Consider the following 22720-nt stretch of genomic DNA (forward strand, 5'->3'; position numbering starts at 1 on the left):
ACATTTACAAGGCCGTAGGGCCAGACGGATTACCAGGATGTGTGCTCAGAGCATGCACTGACCAACTGACAAGTGTTTTCACTGACATTTTCAACATGTTCCTGACTGTGTCTGTAATACCAACATGTTTTAAGCAGACCACCATAGTCCCTGTGCACAAGAACACTAAGGTAACCTGCCTAAATGACTACTGACCTGTAGCACTCACGTCTATAGCCATGAAGTGCTTTGAAAGGCTGGTCATGGCTCACATCAACACCATTATCCCAGGAACACTAGACCCACTCCAATTTGCATACCGCCCCAACAGATCCACAGATGATGCAATCTCTATTGCAGTCAACACTGCCCTTTCCCACCTGGACAAAAGGAACACCTATGTGAGAATGCTATTCATTGACTACAGCTCAGCGTTCAACACCATAGCACGCTCATCACTAAGCTAAGGGCCCTGGGACTAAACACCTCCCACTGGATCCTGTACTTCCTGACCGGCCGCCCCCAGGTGGTAAGTGTAGGTAACAACACATCCGCCACTCTGATCCTCAACTTGGGGGCCCCTCAGGGGTGCGTGCTCCATCCCCTCCTGTACCCCCTGTTCACTCATGACTGCATGGCCAGGCACGACTCCAACACCATAATCAAGTTTGCCGATGACACAACAGTGGTAGGCCTGATCACCGACAACGATGAGATAGCCTATAGGGAGGAGGTCAGAGACCTGGCCATGTGGTGCCAGGACAACAGCCTCTCCCTCAACATGATCAAGACAAAGGAGATGATTGTGCTCTACAGGGGAAAGGAGGACTGATCACACCTCCATTCTCACTGACGGATGGAGCAGGTTGAGAGCTGTGAAGAAGGCACAACAAAACCCATTCCCCCTCAGGAGACTGAAAAGATTTGGCATGGGTCCTCAGATCCTCAAACGATTCTACAGCTGCACAATCAAGAGCATGGTTGCATCACTGCCTGGTATGGCAACTGCTCAGCTTCCGACTGCAATGCGCTATAGAGGGTAGTGCGTACGGCCCAGTACATCACTGGGGCAAAGCTTCCTGCCATCCAGGACCTCTATACCAGGCGGTGTCAGAGGAAGGCCTTAAAAATGTTCATAGACTCCAGCCACCCCAGTCATAGACTGTTCTCTCTACTACCACACGGCAAGCTGTACCGGAGTCCCAAGTCTAGGTCCAAAAGGCTTCTTAAAAGCTTCTACCCCCAAGCCTTGAGACTCCTGAACAGCTTATCAAAGGGCTACGCAGACACGCAAACACGTGCTGTTGCAAAAGCATCCCAGGTGAAGCAGGTTGAGAGAAGGCCGAGGTGTGCATAGCTGTCATCAAGGCAAAGGGTGGCTACTTTGAAGAATCTAACATATATTTTCATTTGTTTAACACTTTTTGGGTTACTACATGATTCCATATGTATTATTTCATAGTTTTGATGCCTTCACTATTATTCTACAATGTAGAAAATAGTATAAAATTAAGAAAAACCCTTGAATGAGTAGGTATGTCCAAACTTTTGACTGGTACTGTATATACACTACCGTTAAAAAGTTTGGGGTCACTTAGAAATGTCCTTATTCTTTAAAGAAAATGACATTTTTTGTCCATTAAAATAACATCAAATTGATCAAATTGATACAGTGTAGACATTGTTAATGTTGTAAATGACTATTGTAGCTGGAAATGGCTGATTTTTTAAGGAATATCTACATAGGCGTACAGAAGCCCATTATCAGCAAGCATCACTCCTGTGTTCCAATGGCATGTTGTGTTAGCTAAACCAAGGTTATAATTTTAAAAAGCTAACTGATCATTAGAAAACCCTTTTGCAATTATGTTAGCACAGCTGAAAACTGTTGTTCTGATTAAAGAAGTAATAAAACTGGCCTTCTTTAGACTAGTTGAGTATCTGGAGCATCAGCATTTGTGGGTTTGATTACAGGCTCAAAATGGCCAGAAACAAAGTATTTTCTTCTGAAACTTGTCAGTCTATTCTTGTTCTGAGAACTGAACGCTATTCCATGTGAGAAGTTGTCAAGAAACTGAAGATCTCGTACAGCGCTGTGTACTACTCCTTTCACAGAACAGCGCAAACTGGCTCTAACCAGAATAGAAAGAGGAGTGGGAGGCTCCAGTGCACAACTGAGCAAGAGGACAAGTACATTAGAGTGTCTAGTTTGAGAAACAGACGCCTCACAAGTCCTCAACTGGCAGCTTCATTAAATAGTACAGGCAAACACCAGTCTCAACGCCAACAGTGAAAAGGTGAGTCCGGGATGCTGGCCTTCTAATCAAATCAAAGTTTATTTGTCACGTGCGCCAAATACAATAGGCCTTACAGTGAAATGTGAATAGGCCTTACAGTGAAATGCTTACTTACAGGCTCTAACCAATAGTGCAAAAAAAGGTATTAGGTGAACAATAGGTTGGTAAAGAAATTAAACAGATAGAGTTTCTAGACAAAGTTTCAAAGAAAAAGCCATATCTCAGACTGGCAAATAAAAGATTAAGATGGGCAAAAGAACACAGACATTGGACAGAGGAAGATTGGAAAAAAGTGTTATGGGCAGACAAATCTAAGTTTGAGGTGTTCGGATCACAAAGAAGAACATTCGTGAGACGCAGAAAAAAAATGAAAGATGCTGGAGGAGTGCTGGACGCGATCTGTCAAGCATGGTGTAGACAATGTGATGGTCTGGGGGTCCTTTGGTGGTGGTAAAGTGGGAGATTTGTACAGTAAGAAGGATCTTGAAGAAGGAAGCCTATCACTCCATTTTGCAATGCCATGCCATACTCTTTGAACGGCACTTCATTGGAGCCAATTTCCTCCTACAACAACACAGTGACCCAAAGAACAGCTCCAAACTATGCAATAACTATTTAGGGAAGAAGCAGTCAGCTGGTATTCTGTTTATAATGCAGTGGCCAGCACAGTCACCGGATCTCAACCCTATTGAGCTTTTTTTGGGAGCAGCTTGACCGTAAGAAGTGCTCATCAAGCCAATCCAACTTGCGGGAGGTGCTTCAAGAAGCATGGTGTGAAATCTCTTCAGATTACCGCAACAAATTGACAACTAGAATGTAACGGTCTGCAAGGCTGTAATTGCTGCAAATTGAGGATTATTTTACAATAGCAGTTTGAAGGACACAATTATTATTTCAATTAAAATCATTATTTATAACCTTGTCAACATCTTGACTATATTTCCTATTCATTTTACAACTCATTTCATGTATGTTTTCATGGAAAACGAGGACATTTCTAAGTGACCCCAAACTTTTGAACGGTAGTGTATATGTTGTTGTTGATGTTTCTCTGTAATATTTCTAGCAACCTAACAATTTTATGAAGTTGGCTTTAGCTAGCTCAGATTCCCAATCTCCCAACCTCAACTAGCTACCAAGAAGCCATTTCAGGCTATTAATCAAGTTATAGTAGCTAGCTTGTCTACCTATGTTAGCTGGCATACGGGCTGGCAAGGTTGGTAGACTTTAGAAAAGCAAGCAATAACTAAATGTACTGAATAAGACTCACATTCCTTTCAATCTTTTACCCAGATTTTAGCCGAGATACAGAGACGTGTATATAGTTTAAGATAGACGGCTCGAGGTATACTTAGATATGCAGATTTTTGTTGTTGTTTTTGACATAGCTTAATGACTTTGGCTCTAGATTTCAGTAAAAAGCTGTTTCAGGTGTTAAAAAAATGCAAGGACAGGGGCCCCCTTCTGGACCACCCCCAACCGTCCTCACATACTTTTTGCATCCTCAGATTTTTAGGGTGCATGAAGCCCCTGAAAGCTGCACAAGTTACTTAAGTTGATGAAAACTAACGATTTTGAAAAACAGTGAAACATTCATTAACATTGTGTAAAAAGGAGAAACTTTGATTGTCCATCTCTCTCTCTCCCCCACAGGAACTTGGGATATTAAAGGTGGGGCATGTGAGACGGATCCTTCAGGCAATTGAGGAACTTAACGAGGAGGCTTAAGAAGACAGCTGTCACTATGGCAACCGGAGGGGGGATAAATTATTCAACAATTCAATGACCCTCCCCATTCAGCTATCACCTCCCCCTTGATTCAATGTTCTCCATTTTGTAATCAGGGAGGAGTTGTTTTTAACGAGGGGGCGTAACTTTGCATTGCATCACCGTTTGGTGTGCTGTTTGACCTGCTGACCAGAGATGTGGGCGTGTTCTTCTTGATAGTCAAAGTGGCCAATCAGAGATGAGGAAAGAGTTTCTAAGCATATTTTGTTTAATTGACAACGCAATGTGTTTACATAGGCGGTGCTGTCCTTTGCATGACGGGAGTGGACATTTTGTTTTTATTCTTAGATATATCCTCTTTTTTGGGGTTTAGGCTAGCCTTCCTCTTTTCGCTCTTGACTTTCGGGACTTTTTAGTTTCCTCGAAATCTGAAGTTTGAGGACATCTTTGTTGGAGGACATCAACAATAACAAAAAACACCTCAACTTATTCTCACCTGAGGAACTGGAGACTTAAAAATGTGAAAAAGTTTTTATTGAAGGTTCATATTGAGGAATGTAATACATGTGGACAGAATATGGTACTAATATATTGGCCTTGCTAAAGTACTTACCATAATATCTGTAATATATGTACTGTAGCATCTTATGTCCAGCTACTACAGTACTCACTGTAATATCTACGGCTAGCTACTACAGTACTTACTGTAACATCTAAACCACGATGACCTCAATGTGTCCCTGCATGCCTTCCAAGTTGGATGAAGTAGCCCATTGACACTGATCTAAGATCCGTCTAAGGTTTGCATTATCCCTCCTTGTGGTTATGCTTAGGTTTCGAGGAGGGAAAGTTGATCCTACGTCTGTGGTTAGGGATATACTTATACCATCCCTTACCCCTACGCTGGAATATAAATTCAGTGAGATTTCTTGTATTTTTCCGTTGGAGAAATTGAGTAACATTTTATTTTGAAGGTCTGGTTATAAACAGCTTATAAACTGTTAAGATTTTATGTATAGTTTAACTGTTAGTTTACCACTATATCGTTCTATATATTTTATTCATGCTTTAATGAATAGCAGTAGTTTCGGATGAAAATAATATATATTACAAAGACCAGTATGCCGAGTCATATATAGTTAAACCATGAACAAGAGATAAGTTAAGTTGTGTCATTAAGTTAAAATAACATGTATTTAATTCATTCAATGCAGAACAAGCTATGTATTAGTCATTTAATAGTTAAGTAATGGTGTTTATTATCAGCTTATTATCAGCCTTCCAGATAAAGTGTTAGCTTGTCCTACTGTACCAATAGCGTGCTTGTCCTGCTGTTATTGCTATAGGCTTTAGTGATGTACCTGTACACGTGTGCCAAGTTTTAAACGACATATGACGATTGTGTGTGTGTGTGTGTGCAAACGACACTGTGTGCGTGTCATTCATTTCAAAGTTTACTGTACCTTGCCTTGCACTTTACAGAGAGAAACTCAAAAGAAAAAATGTGTGTGCGAGCGACGTGTGCGTGTCTGTTGTAAAAGTGATCGTTCACTTGTGTTTTTATTGCTAAGGAAACGGTCGCTCTCCCTTGTATTTATGACACATCTATACAGAGATCAGTGTGTGTTAATATGTAACATATAAATATAACCAACAAGAATGTTAAAGTATATTATATATACATAATAGATATTAAATGTTTATTCACTTGTCAGGGGTTGTTCTACTGTACATGCTCTCAGGGTGGCAAAATTCCAGTAATTTCTTCTAAATTACCAGGTTTCAAGAAATCCCGTTGGAACATTTACGGATTTTCAGAAGTGAAAATACGCAGGAAACCCAGGAATTTTGGGAAAGTTTACAGAATTTTTCAACCCTAATGTTCTCACTTTACACATCCTAATCTCATGGAAGACTGTATTCTGAAAAATGTTGCGACACCGTTACTCCAACGCTATGCCAACGATTCCTTAGCGGCTGTTGTTGTGTCTATGGCACGACGCTAGGATATCAGTATTGAAATCTTGTGTGACATAACATATATAGTGGTCAATCGCCAAGGTACTGAGAGGTAATGGAGAACAATGCAACAACGACTTAACGATCAAGTCAAGAGGAACATTTTTGGAAACGTTGTAATATGCCACGGTTGTGTAACAGTATTTGACGGCAAGTTTTTGTGAACGCACGCCTACAGACCGCACTGGCTGGACTCTGCTGTGCAATGCGCAAAGCTGGACTCGATGTTGCACGTTGTTTGTTCAAAGATGTTTAATAATAATAATCTTGTGCTGTTAATTCGTTGTACTGGTTGATCTCTGTAACCAGGCAGCCTTTGGGCCTAAAAAGTATTCCTTGAAGTCCTAAGTGTCAAGATGTTGTATATTATACTATTTAATGGTATCAATTGATAAGGAGGATGTTATTGTGATTCAAATCTTGAATGTAATCTTGAATTGTGATCAAATCTTGAATTGTGAATCTTTGAACTCATCATGTATTGAACTTGATTGAGTGTTCCCAAATAGATATACATTATGCTCCATCTCAGAGCCAAACTGTTATTTTGACAGTTTACTCGACATAGATGTTTGCTGCCAATAAGACAGGAATCATGCAGGCTATGATTTTACTGTTTTACTGCATATGATTGATTATCATCAGTGAATTTAGGCCGGATTACAATCAAAGGCGCGTTGTCGAAAAGCATACTGCACTTGACTTTAAAAGGTCATTTATGCTTCAGCCAATATCAAGCGTGCTGCGCCCTTCGCGACAGCAGGCCTTCGATTGAATTCAGGCCCAAGCCTATTTATTTGTGCTATCCAATTGCCAATGATCCATGTCCCAGAACCCAGAGAGAGAGACAGCATTCACTGGCTGCTAGCAGGAGGCTGAAATAAAGTGTATCCATGGCTGTTGGAGTCGGGTGTGTGTGTGTGTGTGTGTGTGTTCCAAGTGGGACAACACACATTAAAACAAAAGAGAAACTCCATCTGTCTAATGAATATCACAGCACAGCAGGCCCATTTAGCGTCAAACAAGTCACATTCAAACAGGAATGATGTAGAACGGACAGATGGACTTTTCAATACGGTAGGCCTTTCTTATTTAATTGCAATGAAACCAGAGTACGGTGTCCATGTTAGGACATTGACTCTGACACAGATTTGTCTGATGCCTGACAATGGCCTAATATGTACTAGAGGGCAGAAGACGAAAACTCACCTATAACAGGTTGATATTCCTTATTTGTTTCTGTGAATACAGTAGAGATCAATACATAAAACAAATTCAAATACAATTTCTTTATAAATTAAAAACCAGTAACAATATTACAGCCATACCATGGCCTTAGACTAAGGAAAATGGACAATAAAGTACTCTAACAAGACTCAATCTCACAGCCAGTCAGAGCATCCTCTTGACCGTTACCGTCTTGACCGACCACAGACATAATCAATAAATCAACTAATCAATTTAGCCTTCTAACACGGGCATCTCATCCTCTTCTGGAGGATTCTGGATGATCTGCGGTTTCTCCCACTCCTCGTCTGAATCACTGATGTCATCGTCGTCGATGTCCCTGTCCCACTGACTGGGGTCGTCGGCCTCATCGGTGTAACCTGTAACACAGTGAGCAATATTGTGAACCCAGTCGATGTTTTGATTATGGCAGAAATTGACGGTGTCTAACCCCGAATGTTAACGTTTATGCGTTTCCCTAACCTTTAACCTTAACCTAACCATTGTTCCTAAACTTAATCTTAAGCCTAACCTTAATTTATTTTGACCCCAATGCCTAAATGTATTTTGTCATCCTGCCGGTCGAACAAACACTTCCTTTATAAATCACAAGATAAAACAACATAAAGGGGGATGTTTACAGTACCCATGTCCAGATCCTGGGGTTCGGGTTCTGGTTTGAACTTGGGGTCCTCTAGTTTTCCCCAGGCCACAGCATCTGCCTTACGGAGCGACACTTCCACCTTAGACGAAACCATGTTGACCCCACTGTTGGCTACATCCGCTACCTAGAGTAGAGGAGGAAGAGGGATATGAGGTTTAGGGTTATGGTGGGGATAGTTGTTGGTTGGTGTTTAGAGGGGAGAGAAAGGCGAAAGAGACAGGAAGAGGGAAATAGAAAACAGAAACACAAGCCAGAAAGAAAGAGGAATGTATAGTACAAAGAGAGGCTGGAAACAATTCAAGAGGTAAAAATAATAATAATAATAATAATAAAAAAGAAGACAGGAAAATCATTGCCCCTCACCCCCCACAGATGGTAGTCCTTATGGAAAATCTTGTTGTCCTCAAACTGGATGTGACAGGTCAGCTACAGGAATAGAGATAGGGACAGGGCGGTAGAGAGAGAAAGAGAGATGTTAATCATCATTAACAACCTTACACAAAACACCAGCGGGAAAACAACATATGCAAAAGTCAATGTGTGTATATGCCAAAAGTCAATATGCGTGTGTATGTGTTACCACTCTGTGATTGGCTTTGACGGAGGACAGTTGAGGGTTGGCGTTCTTGTATGTCTGCGTTCGTGTGTGTGTGTGTGTGTGTGTGTGTGTGTGTGTGTGTGTGTGTGTGTGTGTGTGTAGCCCATTCTTACCACTGTGCGGTTAGCCTCGACGTAGGACAGTTCAGGGTTGGCGTTCTTGGCATAGATGGTCACGTAGACCTGTGTGGCTGTCTGGTGCCAGTCATGTCTACACGCAACCTTCTTATTGTTCTGCACAAACAAACATTCAGAGAGAAAGAGAGAGAAAGAGAGAGAAAAGGCAATAGCCCCAGAGTTTACAGTTAACTGTTTACAGCAAAATGTCCAAGTGATTTTCATGTAAAAAAAACAAAAAACAGGCACAATTGGCAACAGAACGAAACCCGGACATTAAGAAAAGGTGAAAAGGAGAGAGAGGAGGGCTAACACTGACCACTTTTTGGACCCAGCGATGTTTGCCATTGGTACAACCCTTCTGATCCAGAAAAGCATTAAAGTCTATAGTCTTCACACAGCAACAACCCCAGTACTTATACCTGTAAGGTTAGAATTACAGCACCGTATTATACCTACGGTATTACATTAATATTACATTTCATATGTTCATAATAAAGCAGCATTAAAGTCTATGGTCTTTACACAGCAACAGCTCTAGTACTTATACACGTAGAAGAGTATATAATAGTATTGTATAATACAGGCATGGACACAGTATATTCGGAAAGTATTCAGACCCCTTGACTTTTCCACATTTTGTTACTTTACATTATAAAACTGATTAAACTGTTTTTTTAAATTGATCAATCTACACACAATACCCCATAACGACAAAACAACAACGGGTTTAGATTTTTTTGCAAATGTATTACATTTAAAACGAAAATATCACATTTACGTAAGTATTCAGACCCTTTACTCAGTACTTTGTTGAAGCACCTTTGGCAACGATTACAGCCTTGAGTCTTCTTGGGTATGACACTGCAAGCTTGGCACGCTTGTATTTGGGGAGTTTCTCCCATTCTTCTCCGCAGATCCTCTCAGCTATTTTCAGGTCTCTCCAGAGATGTTCGATCGAGTTCAAGTCTGGGCTTTGGCTGGGCCACTCAAGGACATTCGGAGACTTGTCCCGAAGCCACCCCTGCGTTGTCTTGGCTGTGTGGTTAGGGTCACTGTCCTGTTGGAAGGTGAACCGTCACACCAGTCTGAGGTCCTGAGCGCTCTGGAGCAGGTTTCCATCAAGGATCTCTCTGTACTTTGCCCGGTCATCTTTCCCTTGATCCTGAGTAGTTTCCCAGTTCTTAACATCCCCACAGCATGATGCTGCCACCACCATGCTTTACCGTAGGGATGATGCCAGGTTTCCTCTAGACGTGACGCTTGGTATTCAGGCCAAAGAGTTCAATCTTGGTTTCATCAGACCAGAGAATCTTGTTTCTCATGGTCTGAGAGTTCCTTAGGTGCCTTTTGGCAACTCTATCATAAAGGCCTGATTAATGGAGTGCTGCAGACATGATTGTCCTTCTGGAAGGTTCTCCCATTTCAACAGAGGAACTCTGGAGCTCTGTCAGAGTGATCTTTGGGTTCTTGGTCACCTCACCTCCCCAGATTGCTCAGTTTGGCCGGGCGACCAGCTCTAGTAAGAGTCTTGGTGGTTCCAAACTTCTTCCATTTAAGAATGATGGAGGCCACTGTGTTCTTGGGGACCTTCAATGCTGCAGAAATGTTTTGGTACCCTTCCCCACAGCTGTGCCACGACACAATTCTGTCTCTGAGTTCTACGGACAATTCCGTCGACCTAATGGCTTGGTTTTTGCTCTGGCATGCACTGTCAACTGTGGGACCTTATATAGACAGGTGTGTGCCTTTCCAAATCATGTCCAATCAATTGAATTTACCACAGGTGAACTCCAATCAAAATGTAGAAACATCTCAAGGATGATCAATGGAAACAGGTTGTACCTGAGCTCAATTTTGAGTCTCAAAGCAAAGGATCTGAACACCTTTAAATTGTAATATATTTGCAAACATTTCGAAAACCCTTTTTTCGCTTTGTCATTATGGGGTATTGTGTGTAGATGGATTAGGAAAAAATATTTATTTCATCCATTTCAAAATAAGGCCGCAACAAAATGTGGAGGTGGGATATGAATATTTTCAGAATGCGCTGTAAGTATAATACAGTCCTCGTCTTACCCCTCGTGGAAGACAGGTGCTCCAGGGTGGTGTGTACAGGTCTCTCCGTTGGTCTCTGGGCCCTGGTATTGCTGTCAACAACAACAACAAACAACAATCATCTACTGAATTCTCCTCTCAGGTAGGGGGATAACTAACATGCTAACAACAATTTTAAGATGACAACATTTTTCTAATGAGAGAGTTGGGACATTGAGGTTTCTGCATTGTGATGCATTTACATGATACTACAACATTATATGGCAGCCATGTTAGCTACCTATTAACATTTAAATAATGATATGCAACTGAATGTCTAGAATTGGAACAATATTCAACATTCGTAAAATCGACCCAACTCTCTAGAATATAAGGCTCTGGAACAAACTGTTGAATTACGGGAAAGAGTTAACACTGTCTGAGACTGGCTGTTACCCTAACATCAGCAGAATGCAACAAATTCATTATCAAAGACAGGAGTTACTGCATATCAACTGTTTTACTCCCTTCTCTGTGAAACACACACTAACATACATACACACGAGCGCAAGCACACACACACAAAGACACACATACACAGACACACAAAAGAGACACCTGGCCTCCCGAGTGGCCAGCGGTCTAAGGCGTCACTACAGATCCGGGTTCGATCCCGGACTGTGTTGCAGCCAGCCGTGACCGGGAGACCCATGAGGCGGCTCACAATTGGCCCAGTGTGGGTCCGGGTTAGGGGAGGGTTTGGACGGCTGGGATGTCCTTGTCCCATCGCTTTCTAGCGGCAGCCGGGCGCATGCATGCTGACTTCGGTTGCCAGCTGCACAGTGTTTCCTGGTGCGGCTAGCTTCCGGGTTAAGCAAACAGTGTGTCAAGAAGCAGTGCGGCTTGGGCGGGGTCGTGTTTCGGAGGACTTATGGCTCTCGACCTTCGCCTCTCCTGAGTCCGTAGGAGTTGCAACGATGGGACAAGACTGTAACTACCAATTGCATATCACGAAATTGGGGAGAAAAAATAAATAAAAGCACCAATAAAAAATGAATAGAAACACCTACTGTTTTGCATCCTGTGTTCTTGCATCGTGTTCCCTGCATGACAACTGCAGTCTCTGTGAGGGTGAGAGAGAGAAATAAAGACAGGAAGGGTCAGAAGGACAGGGGAGGTTATACTACCCAAGTAGTTTCAAAATAATATATTTCAGAGAAGTATTGGTATTAGTCAACAGAAGCATTGAAATGCACTGCTATTATATAGAAACCAACGATTTGAACAACAAGGGGATACCAAACAGAGAAGGTATGGGAGGGATACACACACACACCTTTCTTTTTTAGTTCTGCCTTGCTGCTGATTTCCATCTTCTCCAGAACCTGAGTCAGAGAGGCGGACACCTTCAGCTTCAGTTTGGTCTTATCCTCATCTGAACTGTAAAGGACAATAAATACATAATTTAAATAAATAAACAAACACCTAATCAGCCATCTGAGCAAGCTGACCCTACCTGGGTCTCTCTTTCTGCAGTGCCTCAGCTGATTTGGGCCCCTGGTAAATTATCTCCTCTCTGTTGTTTCTCACACCGTTCTTGTCTGATGTCACTGTCGGCTGCATAGGCTCCTGGGGCTTTTCGTTACTATGACGCCCCTGGGTGCAGCCCTACAATAGAAAAGTAATGTCAGGATACTGCGTACAGAGTACCCTGACAGCAAACTACTGCATATACTTGATAAGTACTGTTCCCTGAGCTAATGCCTATATGCTTCAGCTCAGTGGGTTAAAACAGTCTTGACTTCAAACCCAGTTGGTCCCACATGGTCCTTACCTTGATAGAAAGGAATTCAGAGAAGTCTGTGGTTCTCTTCCTACAACAAGACCAACCCTGGACACACACGCGTTGTTTATCAATTTGATCAAGTACTGTGAGCATAGTTTCATATTTATTGATTCTCATCTGTAAGTTTCTGAAATGTGTTTTATTGATATACCTTCAGAGCATCGTGGAAGATGGGAACACCTGGATGATGAAGACAGGCATCTAGAGGGCGAGAAACAATAAAAGGTACTTGTCACAAACGTTGTAACTTGTCACAGACAAGCAGGCACACACACACACAATCAGCAGGGTCTCCCAGACAGCTGTCAAGAGTTCTGGACATAAGAGGGAAGGGGTTGGGCCCATATAAGGCATTAACTAACCTAACAGTTGCTATGAAGAGGAGACCTCTACTCGGTGACCTAAAGACGAGGAAAATTATGTCGGCGCATGCTTTCACTCAGTGTCTGTCTCTCTCATATGCACATCTGTCACACAAGCGCAACAATTGCACACACATGCCTACAATACAATCTCTCAAGCCAGAATCTCTCCATGATATGCCAATGTGTGGATGACTAGGCCAGTTTTCTGGACCCAAAGATGCTTAACTGAAAATGTGTTTTAGTCTATTAGTATGGGATCAATCTTCGTCTGCGAAACTGGCCCCTTCAATTCTGCTAAAAACACCTGTCAATTCCCACCTCTGTCCCAAAGGGGTCTGTCAGACTATCATAATCTATGCTATTACACATTAACTATTACCATAATACACATGATCCCCTCTACATTTGTCCATTCAAAAACAGTATTAGTCTACAATACACTGAAAACTCAAATACCTTGCAATATTTGCAACATACATTTAATCCAAATAATATTATTCATTACTAATAAACTGTCATTGTCTACAGTGCATTCAATCCAACCTGTGTACCATCGCAGTATAACAGTGACTAATAAACCGTGTGTTTGAGTTAAAAGTAGCAAGTGGTTTTACCGTCTTTGTTCTTGTCAGCATCAAACTTCTCTCCACAGCCTTTGTTGTAGCAAAGAAGAGCCATATTGGCCTAGTATTTAGTTTGTCCTCTCGTAACTCTTCTACCTAACTTTCCCTTTCGCTAACCCGCTCTTCTTTTTCCTCTTCGAGGGGCTTCGAAACTTTAATCCCACACAGTCTTCCAGAACTTTCTCCCGGATAGAAGAGAAGCGAGGGAATGAGAGAAAGAACGAGAGAGATCTAGGGTGTCTAAGAGAGGAATGAGAGGGGGTCTCTGCTTGGCCTGGCTGAATGAATTTTAAAAATAGCCACCAGTCATCGCCTCTCTCTCTTCAGCTGTCAGTCCTTATCTAGTAGTGGCTTGGCATTCCTCTCTCCTGTCCTGGCCATCTGTCTGCCTGTGTGTGTACTGCACTAAGCACACGTGTAGGTGTGTCCTGGCATGGCAGCTGGGGCTAAGAAAGGGTCTCCCAAAGGGGTGCACATTTTGGTTTTTGCCCTAGCACTACACAGCTGATTCAAATATATCATCAAGCTTTGATCATTTGAATCTGCTGTGTAGTGCTCGGGCAAAAAACAAAAACGCGCACCTTTTGGGGTCCCGAGGACAACGTTTGAGAAACGCTCGGCTAAAACCTGTCAGAATAAGCCGCTTACCATGCTGCAAACCGTATACGCTAACACTAACGGGTCCCATGTGGCTCAGTTGTAAGAGAATGGTGCTTGCAACGCAAGGGTTGTGGGTTCCAGACATTTTGAATAAGAGCATCTACAAAAATGTAAGTGGAGATTGTTTTAAGCAGCAAGCCTTACTCAGTGCAGACACTCCACACTACAAAACAAATTATCATTAAAATCACCAAATGCTTTAGGAATGGAAAATGACTTTATTTCTTCCAAAAAAAGATAATCAAAATAAAACACAGTAAGTAAAATAAAAGCCAATGATTTTTGTATTTCTGTAACGTTCGTTTTGTATTATTTCCATGCTTAATAAAATCCTAATATTTCTGCAGAAATAAATAAAAATGTACAAAGAGGGGGAAGAACAAGAAGAAGAATCAGAGACAAAGGTGTGATTCTCTGAATCATTTGGCATCCTTGACAATCAATGACATCCATTGGCAACCTGTAGATATGCAGCCAATCCCCTTCTTCATACGTTTAATCACCCCTTGGGTATTATTATATATCTATATACTGTATAATGCAAATCTCAAATAGCTCTCATGTTCAGAAAAATAATAATACAAAGACAAAAATAACATTATGGCTGATGTGTGTGTATGGATGTGTCCCAAATGACACCATGGCTGCGTTTACACAGGCAGCCAAATTCAAATCATTTCTCTTTGACCAGTCAGATCAGCTCTTTTACCAATAATTGGGCAAAAGATCAGAATTGGGCTGCCCTTGTAAACGCAGCCCATATTCCCTGTATAGTACAATACAGGGATTGTGATGTATATGTGTGTATGTGTTTGCATGTTTCTATTTACATAGTTATCACCAGTTCAGCTATCAGAAGGGTAGTTTCCAAAAAAAATGTAGGGAAAAAATGTGCACATGATCATTGAACAAACACTGACTGAAAATGAGCAAATGTATCAGTTTATAACAGATAAACTGATGAATTTTATGGAGAGATTTATCCGTTTATAACCCCAAAAAGCCATTCCTCTTTTTCCCTGTTCCTTTTTCATTTCAGGTTGATGACATCTTCAATTACTGTGTTACTACAGGGACTCGCCACTAGAGGGTGCTACACTTGCAGATATGATCAGAAAGACCCATTTCAATAAAGGGAAAAAGTAACGTGGCATCTTTGGAAAAGTAAAAGGGTTTGGCTACACCCCCAGACCACCTCCTCCAATGCGTTGAGGACAGAGGACGCAATGAGCCAAGGAAAGACTATTGAGATTCACCCTAGAGCTATGGTTAGGGGTGTCTGTCCTTGCGGCATGTAATCAGAAATGCAACCATGACAATCCGGAACCCGGAGTTTTAACAGACAGTAAATCAGATCATGTTTTTAAGGGGAGCTGTAGAAAGAACACATCACGACCATGCACAGGGGAAGAAAAGCCTACCATAAAACAGACCACCAGCGTGATTTGACATTGTTGGCATTCGCTCTGGGAGCTAACGCTCTTTAGGTCTTAGAAGACGAGAGAAAAAGACAAGATTGAGACGCACCCCCTAAGATTATAATAGGACAATCAACATTGTAGTCTCCACACTGTCTCTCTCCCCCTCTGCTATTCTTCCACTATTTTGAAACCAGTTCAAAGACAAAACACAGGCAGGCCGGGTACCATGCAGAACAACAATCTAGTTTAAAAATGACTCAGAGAGAAATGAAACTACTGAAGAACCAGAGAACATAAGACATGATAAATTCCAGAGAAAAAGCTGTGCTCATCAACTTCAGTGCCAAACAAGGATTGTGTGCCAAATGGCATTATTCCCCATATAGTACACTACTTTTGACCAGAGGCCTACATAGGGAATAGGGTGCCATTGGGATACAAATACAGTTGTCCCTAGACACTGATCTAAGGTCAGTTTTGCATTTCTCCCCCAAGGGTTTGCAGATCCTAGATCGGTCTCAGAGCAACTTCTACCCAGAGCTTCCTACCCTCCTGAGTAAGGGACTGTCACAGTATGAGGAGCCCAGAGAAGGGTTTCTGTGTTTAATATATATCCACATAGTAAGGTTGGAATAATAGTGTGATATTGTGAAAATGATAATGCCATTTTAGTGTTAGAGATGTTTGAAAAGACAGTCAAATTTCAGCCTGTTTTGGTGGGATGGCGTTTTGGCTTGCTTGGTGACGTCACCAGGCGGTAAATTTAATAGACCAATAAGAGCGTTCCAAACCTACAGCTAGCATTCCCCTCCCCACTCAGACCACTCCCTGACAATCTTAACACAATTCTTGCTTGAGAAACTGATATCTTTGCTTATTTTTGACCATTTTAATTGAAAACAATCAAAAAGGTAGTAATTGTTACCTAGAAAGGATTTGAAATAGAGATGAAAACAGCTGCATTGGACCTTTAACTTCCAAACGACCACCACTGGTTCTCAACCCCCGTTTACACAGGTACTACTATCGCGAGGCAATCCTTCCTACAGACAAAGACTAGTGCCACCAGAACCCTCAAATACTTAAAGACTACAGACTTAATTCCTCATTGAGAGTATACATCCCCCTTAGCCATTGTGGATAGTTTGGTTTCACCGACAAGACATAAAATGCATATGATCCAATCAGAGACAGTTTAAGTTTAAAGATGGCGTACACGCCCACTCACAGCATGATTAAGTGAAGGCCTATGACAGAGTCCAGTGAAGAAACAGGAAGTTATAAGAAAAAGGGGATTGTAATGTATCATCTACAAAAGCAGAAGCAAGAAGAATCTAGAGCTATACATACTGGACAGTGAAGACTCCAATAGGAGATTCTATCTAAATATAGTTATACTAGACAATGAAACGAGGTCAGAAGGGGAATGAATCTAAAGTGATCCTGGAGACAATTCTTTAAATATAGACCAGGGCGGTCAAACTCATTCCATGGAGGGCCGAGCGTCTGCTGGTTTTTGTTTTTTTCTCCTTTCAATTAAGACCTAGACAACCAGGTGAGGGGAGTTACTAATTCGTGACTTTAAAACAAGTACAAGGGTGGAGCGAATGAGTTTGACACATAAACTTGACAGAAAAGAAAAACCAGGAGAAGATAAAGCTATACATGCTAGACACAGTGACAAAGAGGCTAAGAGGGGAAATTAGAGCTAGGTCTACTAGACAGTGACGATCCACCAAGATAATCTTGAAGACAATGGCAATTGGCAAGTCACCAAGAGGTGAATATAGAGCTATGCACACTAGACCAGAGAGCAGCAAAGATGCTAAGATAGTGTTCTAGAGCGCTAGGTCTACTAGAAAGTGAAAAGGATCAGTTAGACGCTCCACAGTACTCAACTCACTGGTGATGTGGACCGAGACAAGGGGAAGGGTTCGTCTTAGGGATCTGCATGTGCATTCAAAACACAAGCACTCCGCTGCACCTGCAAATCTGTGTACGTGAGCAATACACTTTCATTTGATCCATTCATTTATCACCAACTCTCCTTTCTTTCAGGTTCTGAATGTGGTCATACCAGTGAAACATTTCAGCTTGTTCATCAAAATATAATGATATATATATAACATAACTAGGGGGCATAACTCACTATTGGCTTCAGCGTCAAGATATAGGAAGTAAACAGAAAACAGTCCTCAATGAGAAACGCATGGCATATATAACAAACCAATGTGTGTTATTACAGGGGAATTAGACAGCGAAAAGTATGGCAACTGTGACCCTATACCTGTTTTGACCTTTGGCACCAACAGTTCAGTTACATTGACATCTTTTATAAAGCCTATGGGACCAAGAGTATGCTAAAACCAGTATTGTCCATTTCAACTCCATGTCCCCCAAATATTTAACAATAAAGTAACCCTTGGCAATTAAGTTTCATTCAGCGCTAACCAGTACCAAACTTATTGGCACATATATTTGTTCAAAATAAAAACATGAAACAGTTATGTTGAGTCATCAACAGTTTGACAATATCCTTCCTTTGACACAAAAAGTTACTTTGACATCCTTTCATTTGACCCATCTTGACAGTTGGGAAGAAAATGACTGCATATGGCTTTAGCAACAATAGGACACCATCGAGAGCAATGGACATTATGAGAGAGGAAACACAAATTGTGACATCAACTGTCAGAATGATCCTATTCTGAAATCAAACATTGTTTCCGCAGGATGGAGGTGTGTGTGTGTGAGTGTGTGTGTCTACACGTTAATGCGCGTGGGTGGGTGTGTGTGTGTGTGTATAACATGCTTTGTGTGTGTAATTTAGTGTGCGTGCGAATCCGTCAACATCTAAGGACACACTGAGGATGAAGAAGAAACTGTTTTTACAAGAGACACAAATAAAGTAGAGAGAGGGATTAAAAACACTTTACAACAGTTCTCCAGTGGCTCTCCATGGACAAATAGACAGAAGAGGTTGAGGGTTAGGCTGGTGGTAGGATGGTGGTTGTGAGGATGAGTGTAGAGGGCTATCCTTAATGTTTATACTCAGTCTGATTGCATGTGGTAAAGGCTTCTCCGTGTCTGAAACAGCTCCCTTGGGTAACATACATAAGTGCTTTTCTTCGCTACCTAACAGTCAAGGATGGCAAGCGAGCAGGGACAAACGGTACTGTGTGACTTTGGTTCCACCGGTTTGATCGATATCAGTAACGGTGAGAAAGTTGGGAGAATTAAAATAAAGATTTCTAGAAACCGCTCCAATTAGTGACCTGTCGCCTAAGAAAGGTAGAGACCAGCTCACAAATAAATGGTTTATTAACAGCTTGCGCGCAAACACACGTGCTTCGAGATAGAAAAACTGAATCCAAACACCTACATCTTCCTACCTGTGTGGATGCAACCAAATAGAGTGGGATGCAACTTTAACCTACAGATCTTTTTCAATCCAAACCTGTTTTTTCTGCCTATGGCTAGATCCCCTCTTCTCCATCCCTCTTTTACTCTGTGACAAATTGCTCAATATCAGCTTATTAGCAACATAAATACAGTCCCAGTAACAGGGCCTAGGCTACCCATGTACACCAACGACCAGAGAACGTAACAGAAGACAAACTAACCCAACAAAGAAACTTCATAATGTATACACTGGTCCTAAGTGCAATAAACTTAGGACCTCTAACCCCTGACCCCATCGACTGAAAACGACCTACACATTCAAGTTTTAGGTAGTTTTAAACCCAGTAATGGGCTTTGGGTGTTTATTTTTTTAATATACACTATTTATAATTTTTTTCAGGAGGGGGGCTGTTTCAGACAGAGATGCGCCTTTATTATGACATATCCCCTCCGTGCTCTAGCCTTCCACCCTTCTCATCTCCCGGGTTGATCCTCCCTTTCTTTTTCTTCTCTCTTCCTCTCATATTTGGTGTTGGTTGGTTTTCCTTCTGTCTGTCCTTTCGTCTGTCTGTCATTCCTTCGTTCATTCATTCATTCGTTCATTTAGTCTTCGGTGGTTCGCTCGGCGTGTGTTTTTGCCATCGCTTTCGGCACTCTGCTCCCCCCATGAGATTACATGAACTGCATCTGAAAGAGAGAGTCAGAAATAAAGACAGACTACAGGGTTAAACACAAAGAAGACTAGTCAAAGAGGAAGTAAAGGTTGGGCAGGCATTTGGGTTGTACCTGAACTATATGGATGGGGCCAATCTGAACTAAATGGTTTGGGGGGGATGGTTTCCTTGGGCTTTAGGGATGGTGACAGAGGTTTGTGGGGTTTAAAGGGGTAATAGGGATGTGGTATTATGGTGTACGGTGGTAGGGCTGTAGAAATGGTGCATGGTTACCTGGGCTCCAGGCATGGGGGCGAAGGGATTGGTGGGTCTGAGTACAGGCTGGTTGTACATCATGGGCTGGGGGGCCATCAACTGTACACTCCCCATCTGACCCATTTGAGGGGGGACCTGAGAGAGGGAGAAACATTTTTCCAGTACTCAAGTATGTCGTCTCTTTGTTGGTTACACTTCTTTTTTTTGACTGCTAGACCACAGTAATTCTTCTAGGACAATACATCTAGGTTATACACGTGATGTTGAATGTGTCTTGTTGCGTGTGAGCACTGACCATTCCATACATAGGCACTTGCGGCGTCGTCATTGGGAATGTCATAGGAGCTGGAGCCTGTTAGAGAGAGACCTGATTAGCAACTCACAAATAGTGCAGCGGAGAGGCTAAAAAGGGGAGTCTATACAGCGGAGGTGGTAATGAAATCACCGATGCTCATGGACACCATCACATTCACAACTACAGATAAACAACATGCGTGGAAGCGAGGTTGTAAAAATCTAATTGACTAGAGCAGTGTTCTTTTAACAAATTAGCCTATTGCAGTATTTTATCAGTTAAGCACCTAATGAGAACAGTAGCGTGCCTCTCCCTGGTAGAAATAAACACTATATTCTCTAAAAGCAGGTGGCAGTAGGGTAAGGAAATCACTAACTACAAGTACAGGGAGGAGGGGAAAAAAACCCTCTTATCTTTAAAAACAAAACAAGTAGGGGAGGAATGCAGGAGGGAGGGAGAGAGCGCACGAAGCTGATACTGACCCGGTGAGTACACTCCCCCTCATAGATTCAAAACAAATGGACCGATGTAAGAAATATGGTGGAAACTTCCTTCAGCCATGCTTGCACCAATCAAATGCTATAAAATGCATGAGGAGTGAGAGTACACTTCACAATGAGTCTACACTTCTGGGTAGAGGATCGTAATAAAGACCAGAAGTTGCTCCAAACAGTCTAGATAGGCACTGGGTGAAAAGTAGTGCACTCTATAGAGAATAGGCTGCCATTTCGGACATACGCTACTACTTACATAACTGGCATAGAACATCCCATTCTGCATGGCAAGGACGCACAAAGTGCAAGAGAGAGAGAGAGGCAATGAGGAAGGTGAATTAAACGCAGCAGAAACAGGACGAGAGGAATGAGGATGACAACGCAAAGAACAGAAGATAATTACAGCGAAGAGAACGAGACAGAAAGAGACAGAGGGGAGGACAGGAGGGCCAGGGGTTAGTGACAGATTTCCACAGTCAGTCAGTATTGTGGAAGAGATCGGGACGACAATCATCCATTGGCAAGCTCAGCACTCAGTCTTGACTAGCGCGCGCACACACACTCAGTCTTGACTAGCGCACACACACTCAGTCTTGACTAGAGCATATCTATTTTACTGGACATAATCTCAAAACAGGTTACATAATACACAAACACACACTACCACTCACCATGTGTTGTACAGGCATGGGTGCAGGGGCCATGGGAGCAGGGTTCCAGGCCGTGGTGCTAGTCATGGTCTTGCTCTGCCAGTTGTGTCCCCCAGTTAGCTTCTTCTCTCCAGGCTGACTCCACTGCATGTCTGGCCTGAACAACGGAGCACACAACGACAAAATGCACCGTGCAAAAACACCACACTCGTTAATCAACTGTTACCATGGATAGTATGCAGGAGTGGACGTGTTTGACTATACTTGTGAGGACTTCTGGTCTCCACAAGAATAGTAAACGAACAAGATTTGTCCAACTTGGGACATTGTTGGTCCCCACAAGGTCAATGCTATTTCTAAATGGGGTTTAGGGTTACGGTTAGAATTAGGTTTAGAAGCTAGGGTTAAGGTTTCAGTAAAACAGGATTTTGAATGATACTGAATTGTGTGGCCCCACAAGGTTAGTTATACAAGCCTGCATGTGTTTTTGAAAAGCGTGTTAAAAATAAAATATATTAGTACAATATTGTAGCTCAAGCTTTTCACTAGGTCTCAATGTGTCTTGTTACAGGTAAAAATCCTGCAGATTTGAATGATGCGGGCAAGTTATTTTAGTTTACATTTATTTTTCAACAGATTTGAGCAGCAAATAAGCTTTTCATCATTGGCTGGGCTTTGTGTCGGCTCGCCCTAGTACAGTAGAGTGGGATGGCAGTCCGCCATAAAGTCTATCGTCTAGGGAAAACCCTGCAGTCAGTCTGTTCCATTGTTGATACAACACATTGTTTTGTCATTAAAAACACGAGTATAACTTCCATTCACTAGATACTTAAAGTTTATTTTAGTTTTGTTTCTCATGTCTTGAAGTAGACTGTTTTGAGCAGGGGCTATCTGAGACTGGAGAACTATAGGATGCAAGCCCACCAAAGCATTCTATTGTCTAGGGAAAATGCTGAAGTAGTCTGGCACTACATCACTTCCCAACTCAGAGAGACCCACACACGCATGCAGACACACATCACAACTCCTACACTTACTTCTTGGCTGGGGCTCCTCCGAACTGCAGATCTGAGGACGAGAGAGAGCGAGGGATGGTGAGACAGAAAGAGGAGAGCAAGAGAAAGAAAGGGAACAAGGAAGTGAGTATGAGAAAGAAGAGAGCAAAAGCATCAGAGGGTTTGAAAAAAGTGAGCGAGCCTATCTAAAAGACAGTGAGACAGGCAGACATACAGTAGACTGAGACCAGTGCCTCCCTACTGGGTTCCTCTCTCTGTGTGTCCTCTCCCTTTCCGCCAATGGCTCTCAGGCAAGAGCTCTGGCAGATAGGCCATCCGCTACCATTAGCCTGGTCCAACTGTTTCTATTGACAT

General features: G+C 42.2%; 3 protein-coding genes across 47 annotated transcripts in view; 1 reads left to right on the top strand and 2 right to left on the bottom strand.

The window, feature by feature from the left end:
* si:dkey-172j4.3 (diacylglycerol kinase delta) overlaps positions 1-6922 on the top strand; it is a 109264-nt gene extending 102342 nt beyond the window's left edge. For 5 of the 6 annotated variants that reach the window (XM_036957730.2, XM_036957731.2, XM_036957732.2 and 2 more), the window contains one exon: positions 3930-6922. In XM_036957730.2, the coding sequence (XP_036813625.2) occupies positions 3930-3982 (53 nt within the window). In that variant the 3' untranslated portion in view covers positions 3983-6922. The remainder of the gene's footprint in view (positions 1-3929) is intronic. The other variant, XM_090214375.1, reaches the window with a different exon arrangement.
* Positions 6923-7086: 164 nt separating this feature from the next.
* Positions 7087-13613, bottom strand: zgc:92429 (CHORD and p23_melusin_like domain-containing protein). Its single transcript, XM_021577619.3, has 12 exons — positions 13491-13613; positions 12663-12712; positions 12500-12556; positions 12182-12333; positions 12002-12105; positions 11736-11788; positions 10708-10778; positions 8948-9050; positions 8626-8745; positions 8278-8340; positions 7897-8038; positions 7087-7630 (listed from the first exon to the last, which is right to left on the bottom strand). Exons 1-12 carry the CDS (start codon positions 13552-13554, stop codon positions 7485-7487), a joined length of 1125 nt encoding a protein of 374 aa, XP_021433294.3. The 5' UTR covers positions 13555-13613; the 3' UTR covers positions 7087-7484.
* A 744-nt stretch (positions 13614-14357) lies between these two features.
* si:ch211-200p22.4 (phosphatidylinositol-binding clathrin assembly protein) overlaps positions 14358-22720 on the bottom strand; it is a 55449-nt gene continuing 47086 nt past the window's right edge. For 16 of the 40 annotated variants that reach the window (XM_090214402.1, XM_090214397.1, XM_090214381.1 and 13 more), the window contains 6 exons: positions 22388-22418; positions 21372-21534; positions 20957-20980; positions 20207-20263; positions 19930-20046; positions 14358-19669 (listed from right to left, as the gene is read on the bottom strand). In XM_090214402.1, the coding sequence (XP_090070528.1) occupies positions 19655-19669; positions 19930-20046; positions 20207-20263; positions 20957-20980; positions 21372-21534; positions 22388-22418 (407 nt within the window). In that variant the 3' untranslated portion in view covers positions 14358-19654. The remainder of the gene's footprint in view (positions 19670-19929; positions 20047-20206; positions 20264-20956; positions 20981-21371; positions 21535-22387; positions 22419-22720) is intronic. The other 24 variants (XM_090214385.1, XM_090214406.1, XM_090214403.1 and 21 more) reach the window with 3 other exon arrangements.

The sequence above is a fragment of the Oncorhynchus mykiss genome, chromosome 21 (genome assembly GCF_057628025.1).
Source record: "Oncorhynchus mykiss isolate SJ-2025 chromosome 21, ASM5762802v1, whole genome shotgun sequence".
Lineage (NCBI taxonomy): Eukaryota > Metazoa > Chordata > Actinopteri > Salmoniformes > Salmonidae > Oncorhynchus > Oncorhynchus mykiss.